General features: G+C 55.7%; 3 protein-coding genes across 3 annotated transcripts; 2 read left to right on the forward strand and 1 right to left on the reverse strand.

Moving 5' to 3' along the window:
* On the reverse strand, nucleotides 1-6400 carry J7T54_002870 (Ankyrin-1; the record flags this gene model as incomplete). The annotated part of the gene is made up of 6 exons (XM_051510657.1): nucleotides 1-4937; nucleotides 5075-5249; nucleotides 5303-5623; nucleotides 5671-5983; nucleotides 6030-6077; nucleotides 6366-6400. Coding segments are annotated over 6 exons (5829 nt in total), but the record flags the coding sequence as incomplete, so codon positions are not given.
* A 253-nt stretch (nucleotides 6401-6653) lies between these two features.
* J7T54_002871 (uncharacterized protein) lies at nucleotides 6654-7664 on the forward strand (the record flags this gene model as incomplete). The annotated part of the gene is made up of 1 exon (XM_051510658.1): nucleotides 6654-7664. The coding sequence occupies one exon, from the start codon at nucleotides 6654-6656 to the stop codon at nucleotides 7662-7664; it is 1011 nt and encodes a 336-aa protein (XP_051358463.1).
* A 3183-nt stretch (nucleotides 7665-10847) lies between these two features.
* On the forward strand, nucleotides 10848-11117 carry J7T54_002872 (uncharacterized protein; the record flags this gene model as incomplete). Its single annotated transcript, XM_051510659.1, has 1 exon — nucleotides 10848-11117. One exon carries the CDS (start codon nucleotides 10848-10850, stop codon nucleotides 11115-11117), a length of 270 nt encoding a protein of 89 aa, XP_051358464.1.
* Nucleotides 11118-11377: the final 260 nt, after the last annotated feature.

Consider the following 11377-nt stretch of genomic DNA (forward strand, 5'->3'; position numbering starts at 1 on the left):
CCCTGCAGCGGCCTTGACGATATCTTCTGTAATCGTGACTTCTTCTGCCCTGCGGTCGAGGAGGAGCTCTATCACCTTGGCGCCGTTGCCAGAGTTACTTGCGGCGGCATAGATGATATTCTTTGTGATCGTGAATTCTTCTCCCCTACGGTCGAGGAGGACCTCTATCACCTGGGCCCCGTCAAACGAGTTTCTTGCGGCGGCCTCGACGATACCTTTCGTGATCGTGATTCGATCTTCCCTGCGGTCAAGGAGAACCTCTATCACCTTGGCCCCGTTGACCGCGTTTCTTGCGGTGGCATAGATGATATCCTCTGTAATCGTGATTTGATGTCCCCTGCGGTCGAGAAGGACCTTTATCACCTGGGCCCCGTTGCCCGAGTTCCCTACAGCGGCCTGGACGATATTCTCTGTGATCGTGACTTCTTCTGCCCTGCGGTCTAGAAGGAGCTCTATCACCTCGGCCCCCTTCCCCAAGTTCCACGCCGCAGCCCTAACGATATCCTCTGTGATCGTGACTTCTTCTCCCCTACGGTCGAGAAGAAGCTCTATCACCTTGGCGCCGTTGCCCGAGTTTTCTGCCGCGGCCTCGACGATATCCTCTGTGATCAGGACTTCTTCTCCCCTGCGGTCGAGGAGGACCTCTATCACCTGGGCCCCGTCAAACGAGTTTCTTGCGGCGGCCTTAACGATATCCTCTGTAATCGTGATTTGATCTCTCCTGCGGTCGAGAAGGACCTTTATTACTTGGGCCCCGTTGCCCGAGTTCTCTGCAGCGGCCTTGACGATATCTTCTGTAATCGTGACTTCTTCTGCCCTGCGGTCGAGGAGGAGCTCTATTACCTTGGCCCCGTTGGCCGAGTTTCTTGCGGCGGCCTTAACGATATCCTCTGTAATCGTGACTTCTTTTGCTCTACGGCCGAGGAGGACCTCTATCACCTCGGCCGAGTTTCCTGCCGCGGCCTCGACGATATCCTCCGTGATCGTGAATTCTTCTCCCCTGCGGTCCAGAAGGAGCTCTATCACCTCGGCCCCCTTCCCCAAGTTCCACGCCGCAGCCTTAACGATATCCTCTGTGATCGTGACTTCTTCTCCCCTACGGTCAAAAATGACCTTCATGACCTCGGCCCCGTCGCCTGAGTTGCTCACGGCGGCCTTGACGATACCTTTCGTGATCGTGATTCGATCTTCCCTGCGGTCAAGGAGGACCTCTATCACCTTAGCCCCGTTGCCCCAGTTCCCTGCAGCGGCCTCGACGATATCTTCTGTAATCGTGATTTGATCTCCCCTGCGGTCGAGGAGGACCTCTATCACCTCGGCCGAGTTTCTTGCCGCGGCCTCGACGATATCCTTTGTGATCGTGACTTCTTCTGCCTTGCGGTCTAGGAGGACCTTTATCACCTTGGCCCCATTGCCCGGGTTTTTCACGGCGGCCTTGACGATACCTTTCGTGATCGTGAATTCTTCTCCCCTACGGTCGAGGAGGAGCTCTATCACCTGTTCCCCATTCTCCCAGTTCCCTGCAGCGGCCTCGACGATATCCTCTGTGATCGTGACTTCTTCTGCTCTGCGGTCGAGGAGGAGCTCCATCACCTTGGCCCCGTTGACCGAGTTTCTTGCGGCGGACTTAACGATATCCTCTGTAATCGTGATTTGGTCTTCTCTGCGGTCTAGAAGGGTCTCTATCACATCAGGTCCAAAGTTCCTAGTGACAGCAGTAATTTCGTTCGCGGTAATCGTGCTTAAGCCTTCTCGGAGGAGAAGAATCTTCATCGCCTTGGCCCCGTTACCCGAGTTCTCTATAGCGGCGTTGACTATTTCCTTTGTGATCGTGACTTGATCTTCCCTGTGGGCAAGAAGGAGCTTCATCACCTCCCCCGCGCTCGTCTCGTTCTTCGCGGCGGCTAAGAGAACGTTTTCCGAGATTGTGACTTGGTCTCCTCTGTGAGCGAGAAGGACCTCGGCTACATCGGGTCCAAAGTTCCTAGCGAGGGCAGTAATGCCGCTTGCGGTGATCGCACCTATGCCTTCTCGGGTGAGAAGAATCTTTATCACCTTAGTCCCGTTGCCCGAGTTCCCTGCCGCGGCCTCGACGACATTATTTGTGATCGTGATTTGATCCCCTCTGCGGTCTTGAAGGACCTCCATCACCTCGGCCCCATTGTGCCAATTCCCTGCGGCGACCTTAACGATACCTTCAGTGATCTTGATTTGATCAGCCCTGCGGTCGAGAAGGACCTCCATGACTTGGGCCCCGTGGGCCGAGTTCCGTGCGGCGGCCTTGACAATATCCTCTGTGATTGTGACTTGGTCTCCCCTATGAGCGAGAAGGACCTCCGTCACATCGGGTCCAAAGTTATTAGCGACGGCAGCAATTCCGTTTTCGGTGATTGTGCCCAAGCCTCCTTGGGTGAGAATAATCTTCATCACCTTGGCCCCGTTGCCCGAATTCCCTGCGGCGGCCTTCACTACATCCTCTGTGATCGTGACTTCCTCCGCCCTGCGGTCGAGAAGGAGTTTCATCACCTCGGCCCCGTTGCGCCAGTTCCTTGAGGCGACCTTGACGATGTTCTCTGTGATTGTGACTCGATCTCCCCTGTGGGCAAGAAGGAGCTCCATCACCTCCGCCGCGCTCGTCTCGTTCTTCGCGGCGGCTAAGATAACGCTTTCCGAGATCGCGACTTGGTCTCCTCTATGGGTGAGGAGAACTTTCATCAGCTTGGGCCCGAAGATCCTAGTGACGGCGGCAACGCCACCGGTAGTGATCTTGACCTTGCCTCCTTGCCAGGTCAGAAGGACCTTCATCACATCCTCCCCGCTCTCCCAGTTCCCAGCCGCGATATTAACGATACCCTCTGTGATTATGATTTGATCTCCTTTCCCAGCGAGGAGGGCCTCTATCACGTCGGGCCCAAAGTTTTGAAAGACAGCTGCAATGCCAGCTGCAGTAATGGTGATCTGGCCTTTTTTCCAGTTAAGTAGGACTTTCAGTATCTCCTCCCCGCTCTCCCAATTTTCTGCTGCGGCCTCCACGATGTCTTCAGTAATCGTGACTTGATTTCCTTTCTGGCCGAGAAGGATTCGCATCACCTCGGCTCCGCTCCCCTCGTTCTCCGCGGCTGCCTTGATGACGTCCTCTGTAATCGTGACCCGGTCTCCTTTGTGAGAAAAAAGGGCTTCTATCACTTTAGGTCCACATTCTTGATTGTGGGCTGCCGCCTGGATCACTTCTGTTTCCACTTGCAACGCAGGATCCGCTCGGTCGAGCATGCGCTTGAAAACATTGATATAGCTAGAAGCCGCGCACTGCATGAGCGGCGTGCACCCGTCTGAGTCTCGGTAGGCTGAATCAACGTATGGGAAATATAATGTCGCTTGTGCAGAGGCTGCAGCGAGACCAGGCTTCCGTGAGAGCGCATAATCAACAAGTAGCGGGATACCCCATCGGGCAGCAACATGAAAGATTGACAGGCCAGGAGGCACTCCGTACTCCGACGTGAGATAATTTTCCCACCAGCTGTCGCGTATCTTTGATTCGATGGTGAAAAACTCGGCCTGGTTATCTTCGATCTGGAATTCTTCTTGAGCTATATGCGCGTGTTCCGGCCAAAACTCCGTAGCGTACTGAACAAAGTCGTCGTTTTCCTTTTGGTGGCATCCTTCCAGCGTAAAATTTGCAATGAGGCACTGAACGCAGCGACTTGCCAGTATGTTGTGGACTTGTAGCTCGCGGACATACCACATGCTGCCGGCCATGTCGCCTACCAGGAAGTCCTTGACTGACTGATGCAGCAGCAAGACTTTGTCGTCCTGAACCACGATCATCAGTCGACAGGAAGCGACAACCTCGCTTGTGAACTGGATGCGCTCTTCTTCAGCTTCGTCCTGGTAGAGATTGCATGCGGAGGCGAGCTCCCGAGTGCTGAGAGGACGCCGTGCTACCATGACGAAGCTGAGCAGTCTTTTCACCATGTCGGGATCCTCGCCTTGAAGTGCTGTATCGAGGAGCTGTTTATAGAGCGATTGAAGTCCTGCGGGTATCGTCACGAGGCGTATGACGGAGTTTCTTGAAGGAACGTCCTCTAGCTCCCGACAGGCCAAGCCGACCCAGAGAAAGATACCGCCGGCCTTGTCCCGAAGTACCCGCGCAATTATAGTAGCAACGGTTTTCGTGTACTTTTTTCTTTCGCCGAGCTCAGCCACCTTCTCGTCGATAAACTTGTCAACATCTTGTCTCGACTCCTTGAACGATGCCAGATCTCTGCTAGGGAACGTTTGCAGATGCTCGGTAATTTCAGAGTACGGTCTGCTGGTGAAAAGAAAGCTAACGTTCAGCCCGCCGGCGGCTCGATCTTGGCCGAACGTCTGCTTGATTTGCTTTAGAAGTGTCATTTGGTCGTCCTGCGTGCACTCGTCTAGGGCGTCGACGACGCAGTACTTGCGGCCGGTTGGGACATCCGCGCATGCTTTCAAGAACATGCCCCACAAAGCATCAAATGACTCAAACGCGCGGGCCTTGCGCTCCTCGTACTTGGGGAGGACATACTCGATGAGACGCGGGTGCTGTTGCACTAGCTGCAGGAGGAGCCCACGGACAACGGCCGTGGCCGTCTTGCGCGTGTCGTAGCCTGAGTCACAGAAGAAGTACGCGAGCGTCTTATTCGGCGTCTGGGAGAAGGCCTCCGATAGCGCCTCGGCAAGGAACATTGACATGGTCGACTTGCCCGTCCCTGGGTTTCCGTGGAGCCAGAGGACGTCTGTGGCGGGAGACGTCGACTCTGGCGCATCGCCAAGCCAGGCTGTCAGCTCGTCGGTCCCGAGGATCCAGTCGCAGGTACCTTTGGCGCGGTGACCTTTCTTCCGCTTCATTTTCTGCATGTCCTCGTATGGATCAGTGAGGAAGAGGTGCCGGAGGCACTCTTTCGCTTCGCGTTTCTCTGTTAAGAGGTCTGCACCTGCTTAGCAAAATATAGGAATAATAAAGGAAGTCCTACAGTCTCTGTCGGTGATAATGGGTCTTGCTGCAAAGTTGTCAGCTCATCCTCTCCTGGGCAGCCTGAACCTTATCACGCACGTTGTGTCCGGCGCTCGACGACGGCTGGGGCGTCTGCACAGAGCCTGCGCAGCTCCGCGGAGACACTCCGGAAGGAGCGGTCATCCGGGCCGGAGTACTTATTCAACTCAGAATGATTTGCTTCCAGCGAACGCCTTTCGAGGCCGGGGATACACGCCGACGCCTCGTCGACCACCTGATGCGGGTCAGCGATCCGCAGGCGGGCAGCACGGTATAGACCAAACGAACCCTTTCCTTGCTAGGCCATCCAACGCCCAACATCTTCTTCGCATAGTCAGTTTTGTGTAGCTCGAAAAAGCAGCACGTGGTTAGAGAGAGAGTGTTCCTCAGGCGACAAAAATAGTGCAACGTGTCCATCAGGTTCTCGTCGTCGTAGGCCAGATCGCGGACGATGCCGTCGTGCGAGCCGACAAAGCGTGAAAACCATGCCGCGATCTCGGCCAGAGTCTGGAAGTGGGATCCGCGCAATGGCGAGCCGAGGAAAATGACGCCTGCCGTCGACGTCGCGACATGCCTCAAGGCGTCGTCCGAGTTGGCGTAGAGGAGGGCCTGTAATTTCAGCCTCGCCCATCCGATTGAAGATCTCGGTCACTCACATGCTGGATGACGTTGCCCCCGAGGCTGTGGCCGACAAAGACGATTGGCCGGCTCGCCGTCGCACCCTCCCGGAAGTCGCGGACGCTGCGGGCGAGCTCCTCGCCGCAAAGTGACAGGCGCGTCTTGGGCGCGTCCTTGTGCCACCTCGAGTTGTAGTTGTAGAGCAGAATGCGCGAGTGGGGTACGACGGCCGGGAGCATGTCGGGGTCCTGGAGCCATCTGACGTGGAGGTCGGGGTTTCCTGGGTCGGCCGGGTTCTTCCACGTCCACGCCCAGTAGACGTCCGAGCCGAGGCCGTGGACAGCGACGATGCTAGGGACGTCAGCACATGATCCAGCGCGGGCTGGCGGGAACGTACTCGACGTTGGCTTCGGCGCTCTCATACACCGCCTCTAGGGCCGGGCCGCTGTGCGAGGTATGCAGTAAAAGGGTTAGCGGGAGGGCATCCAAGCAGAGGCGGGGCGTACCATGGTTTCGATGATTGCTCGGTGTTTGAGGTTCGGATCGATGTAGATAACTAATGGCTAGAAACAATCGCGTGGGGGATGCAGAGCCAGCGATTGATTTTGCGACAGTGCGCGGGCACGTCTGTTCTATTGAGCCCAGGGAAACTGCAGCTAAGCTGCGACGGGAGTGTACCAGATATGCCACGGCGGTTACGACGCGGTTGGTCACGAGATGCGTGCATGGAGACCAGGCTTTGCGATATGATTGTCGAGGCTCATTCATTCGTCGGGGCGCAGCCGGCGAGGCGTTCTGCTGCAATAGGCGTGGCTTGTACGGCTTGGCCCTGCCTGCACGCACGCGCTGCCACAGGAGTCGGCGCTCAATCAGAAGCAATGGGTATAAAAGCACGCAATGTTTCTAGATAGTGGCCTGCCTCGCTAGTCACAGAGCAACGCGAACTTGGCAGGCTTCCGTGAGAATGTCGGCATCGAACCAGGTGCGCACCGTGTCCCCTACGTCTAGAGACCCACCGCTAATGACCCGCCTCGAACAGTTGCCCCCTCTTATTAGCCACCGCATATTGGAGGACGACGCAGCAGCGGGCGTTGATCCCCGACCCGCCGCGACCGACCTCACAGACCTGCTCCCGGCATCGCGACGGACGCCGGAGGACGACCTGACGACCCCTGCCCCGCATTCGGTGCTCGCCTGCGTCGACGCGGAGCTCGATCTACGGCGGCTTGCCGATATCCACCACTGGCTGTGGATCGCGGGACGGCCCATGCCGCCGCGCCCGCTCCACCAGCAGCGTCTCCTCAACCGCGAGATCGTGATCACCGAGAGGCTAGACCAGCACCTGGTGTGGGGGGACGGCCGCATACTCGTTAAGCCGCTGCCGCGCTTCCTCCTGGAGCCGCGCTTCTGGGTCGAGCATCTGGGCTGCGGGCCGCATCCTGGTCCCTTTGCAGATGACCGGTCGTGCGCTTGCCGGGCCCGTCGGGAGCGCGCGCTCGGCTTTATCTTCTCATACGCGGCTCTCGTGGCCTACGAGAGTGACTTCCATATCGCCGGGGAGAATCACCTGCTACCGCAAGAGGTGCAGTGGCAGGCGTGGAGGGCGGTCGTAAAGGAGGTCCTGAGCAAGGAGCATATCTACTCTTCGATCGACCCGCGCTTCCACTACGGAGAGCTCCGCCTCAGCCGGCTCAACAAGATACACTTGCTCTGGAAGGCCCCCCTCCGCGGCTACGCGTCTCGCTGGAACCAGTACGGCTCCTTCTTCAGCGACAACTTTAGCTGGCTGGCCAGCTCGATAGTCTATATTGCTATTGTCCTAACAGCAATGCAGGTCGGCCTGGCAACAAGACTTCAGGAGAATGAGGCCTTCCAGTCGGCCTCGTATGGCTTCACTATCTTCTCTATCCTGGGTCCTCTCGTCGCCGCGGGCCTTATCTTAGTGGTGTTCTTCTATTTATTTGTCGGCAACTGGGTCGCTACGAGGCGCTACCGGGAGAAGAGAATGCGGATCATTGAGGGTCAAGGGTAGTCTTATGATAACGTAGCGTACCTGCCGGACCATACTCAGGACACTTCATTCACTGAAACACTATATATCTGAAAGCCAGTCCACGGGGTCGCCTCTCCAGGAAGAGAACCGTATGTGCTTAAATCGGCCACCCGATACGAGCCGCCCTCGGCACACATATTCTGGCGACCTTCCTATAAGCATGCACTCCATACCGTCTCGCTCCATAATGAATGAATCAAAGCGGAGATAAGAGTACAAATGAGTACTGCCGCTGTTATGCAAAACCCCGCGCGCTAGCATGTCGTTTGGAATCTGTCCTACCGGACATTAACTATCTAACAAGCACATAGACGCAGGCAGTCCCCGCCGGTCCTGAACTCCTTAGACCACACCGGTGCGAGGCTTCATTTTCTTGCAGCTCTACCTCCTGTGTCAGCGTTTGCGCCACCGCCAGGATCAGGACTGTTGCTCCGTGGCCATGCGATTCTCTGAAGCTAAGCGCACCCACAGCCTGGCGCGCTGCCACAAAAATCTGAAAGCTCCCGTCAAGGACATGACCGATCGTCAGCATCCCTTGCCCATAGCTGCAAAAAAAGAAAATGTGGCGAATCGGGTATTGTGCATTGAGGCAATCCATGACTGGCCAGCAGATGCCCGCAAACAGGGTCCCATACAGAGGCGAACACCACAGGTCGATGCCGCTCGACCGTAGTAGCGGCCAGTCCAGTGGAGTTGCCCAACGCCGAAGCATTAGATGCCTCGTCTGTCAAGTCTAGGTACCCAGTGGAGGTCATCAGCCCGGGCCTCGTTATACCAACCGGCCCAAGACTGGGCCGGGCACCGATGTCAAAACTCACAATTTGGAATGATTCAGAGTCCAAAGGTTTTCAATCTCACGTACTGTCAGATCTGCAGGGTAATATTCAGCGATAACAATGCCCAGGTTCGGCAAACGAAAATAATTCGCAAGCTCCTAAAAAAAACTCAAATGTCTCTTCAGCCCCTCTTTTAAGATATCGGAAAAGTAAAGCTCCTCGAAATTTTGCACGAGTTATTGGAAGTTCGCATGTTCGTGTCGAATTCGCGAGCTAAAATCGATTGTCTTGACCTCTGCCGGATCTCCCCGTACCGCGATACGCAACAAGAAGCGTCAAAGCCGATGCTGCTAGGTCCGCTGTAGCGTATCTTAACGAGTGGACGCTACCCGAAGGAGGTGATGAGCTTTTCGAAGACAAAATCGCACGGCCCGAGCCCGTCACAAGCTTGATCGAGAGCTTATCGGCCACTGCGGGTTTGTCGTGCGACAAAAACAACCGCGAGACCACTGGGAAAGTACAGTCCCCCGATGGCTCTCACAGTGACAGGCGAACCTCGCTTAATCCCGTCCCTGTCTCTATCCTATCTTCTTTATATAGCGCAGAATCTCTTTCTCACGACTGCATGGTGTGTTTTAGAAGAGTGCTGCTTTGACTTCGTAAGCCGGTAGTTTCGTGATATTCTCTAAAAATGCGGCTAGGATTTCCCGCCGCGGTTGAGTTGACGAAATGGGCTACAATCTTCGACAAGAGACGCTCTGAGCTCTCCTCTGACCTCCAGACTCCACCGGGCCTTCCTTAAGACATGTATTCAACCAAGTGCGCAAGGTCAGGAATACTGCAGTTAAAAGGCTTCCAACCACCGCGCGAGGCATCAGTCAGCTAGTTGCGTCAGCTTTGAGTCTGAACGAGGCACTCCGGGATCATACCCGTGCTGCACAGCTCGAAGAGCTGAAATCAGAGGTCGACGGAAAGATCAAAGCCGTGGAGCTCAACGATAACGTTCTCGAAGATCGCCTGATCTCCAGGCTAGAAGACATCAGCCAACAACACAAAGAACTTAACAGACAGAAACGGGAATTTGTGAACTAATGCAAAAAGAAGATTGTGACAATAGGGCCTGATAGGCGGTCTTCTTGAAGCTTATGTGGGGCAGATATTCATGCGAAGAGCCAAGGGGTCGGAGGGGCCGGTGTCTACATAACGGGGATGAGGATGTACAAGATGAATTTGATAGGCATGAAAATGAAACAGACGCGGTACGAGATAGCGACGTGGATGAAGACTAAGCTCCTCCTCAATATGCGGCTATTTTGGGGGCTTATCGCAGGTGATTGATTATTCGGGCATAATCCCTCGTCGAGAATATCCAATATCAGCTTCTTATTCACGACGCATTGCACCGGGGGAACGCAGAGTGAAGCCTGGATCAACACACATACTTCGTTAAACTCGGGACTGTCATCGTCTCAAACCCGACTGCAAGGCTCCGCCATCGCGTCAGGTCCCGCAACGGTACGGCGCGTCCAGAGTACGCGTCTCGACGTATTGGCGTCGGTGGATCGGGACAAGTCCGCGTAGTAGCGACTGGAAAGACCACGCGCAACGACGCCTGATAGTTGCCTATACGTCTCCCTAACGTCTTGGGCGGCGTGCTAAACGTAGAGCGAGCAATGGATTTGCACATGGCACTCTTCTTCCGTGCCAAGGTACAGATGGCAATACGGAGTATCTATTCAGGACTTGCACGGTAGTGCCTCTTCTGCCACTGGCACCCATGTACGTTCAACAAGCTTCCACTTATCCAGGCGGTAAGGATGCATTGCGCGAGCTGCCGTATATGACTCATGAAAGATGCAGAGTTGTTCGCCTACCGGCTTGTCTCCGTTGCCGAATGGGACGCACGTGTGTCGACCTCTACTTGATGTGGGATGGTGAGGTCACGAGCCTACTTAAAATTGTCGAGCTCGGCAGGAGGTGCTCTGGTGGCTGGCGGGTTGGGCTGGGGGGGCGAGTACCGCTTGCTTGCGGGCAATCTCCGAGGGGACAAGCCCGGGTGTCCTCGCATGGCGTGAAATATGCACTACGGAAATGCAATGCTGGTGCTCTTGTCGACCGGGCACGTTGGCCAGGGCAGAGCCTGTCCATATTCTAACGCCTATATCAATGCTGTCCGCTTTTCTCTGAGTATTAACGTCTGCCCCATGTTAACATGAAGTCGCGCCATCACGTCGTGTCTAATCTTAGACGCCTAGATTAGTGCTATCTATTTATCATTATCCCGAGTATCAATGTCTGCCCCATTGTCAATAAGAAGTCGCACCATCGCCTCCTGTCTCCAATATAACGCCCACTTTAGTGCCGTCCTTCCATCACTATCCCGAGCATGAACGTCTGCCCCCTTGTCGAGAAGAAGCCGCGCCACCGCCTCATGCCCAACTTTAGACGCCCCGATCAGTGCCGACTGTCCATAGTAATCCTGAGCATTGACACCCGCCCCCTTCTCGATAAGAAGCCGCGCCACCTCCTCATGCCCGTTCTCAGACGCCCTGATCAGTGCCGTCCTTCCATCACTGTCCCGAGCATGAACGTCTCCCCCGTTGTCGATAAAATGCTGCGCTACCGCCTCATGCCCGTTCTCAGACGCCCAGATTAGTGCCGTCCTTCCATCACTATGCCGAGCATTAGCGTCTGCCCCCTTGTCGATAAGAAGCTGCGCTAACGCCTCATGCCCGACCATAGACGCCCAGATCAGTGCTGTCCTTCCATCACTATCCCGAGCATGAACGTCTGCCCCCTTGTCGATAAGAAGCCGCGCCACCGCGTCCAGTCCGTTCCGAGACGCCCAGATTAGTGCCGTCCTTCCATCACTATCCCGAGCATGAACGTCTGCCCCCTTGTCGATAAGAAGCCGCG

The sequence above is a fragment of the Emericellopsis cladophorae genome (genome assembly GCF_022114955.1).
Source record: "Emericellopsis cladophorae strain MUM 19.33 chromosome Unknown NODE_157_length_11377_cov_109_383274, whole genome shotgun sequence".
NCBI classification, from domain to species: Eukaryota; Fungi; Ascomycota; class Sordariomycetes; order Hypocreales; family Bionectriaceae; genus Emericellopsis; species Emericellopsis cladophorae.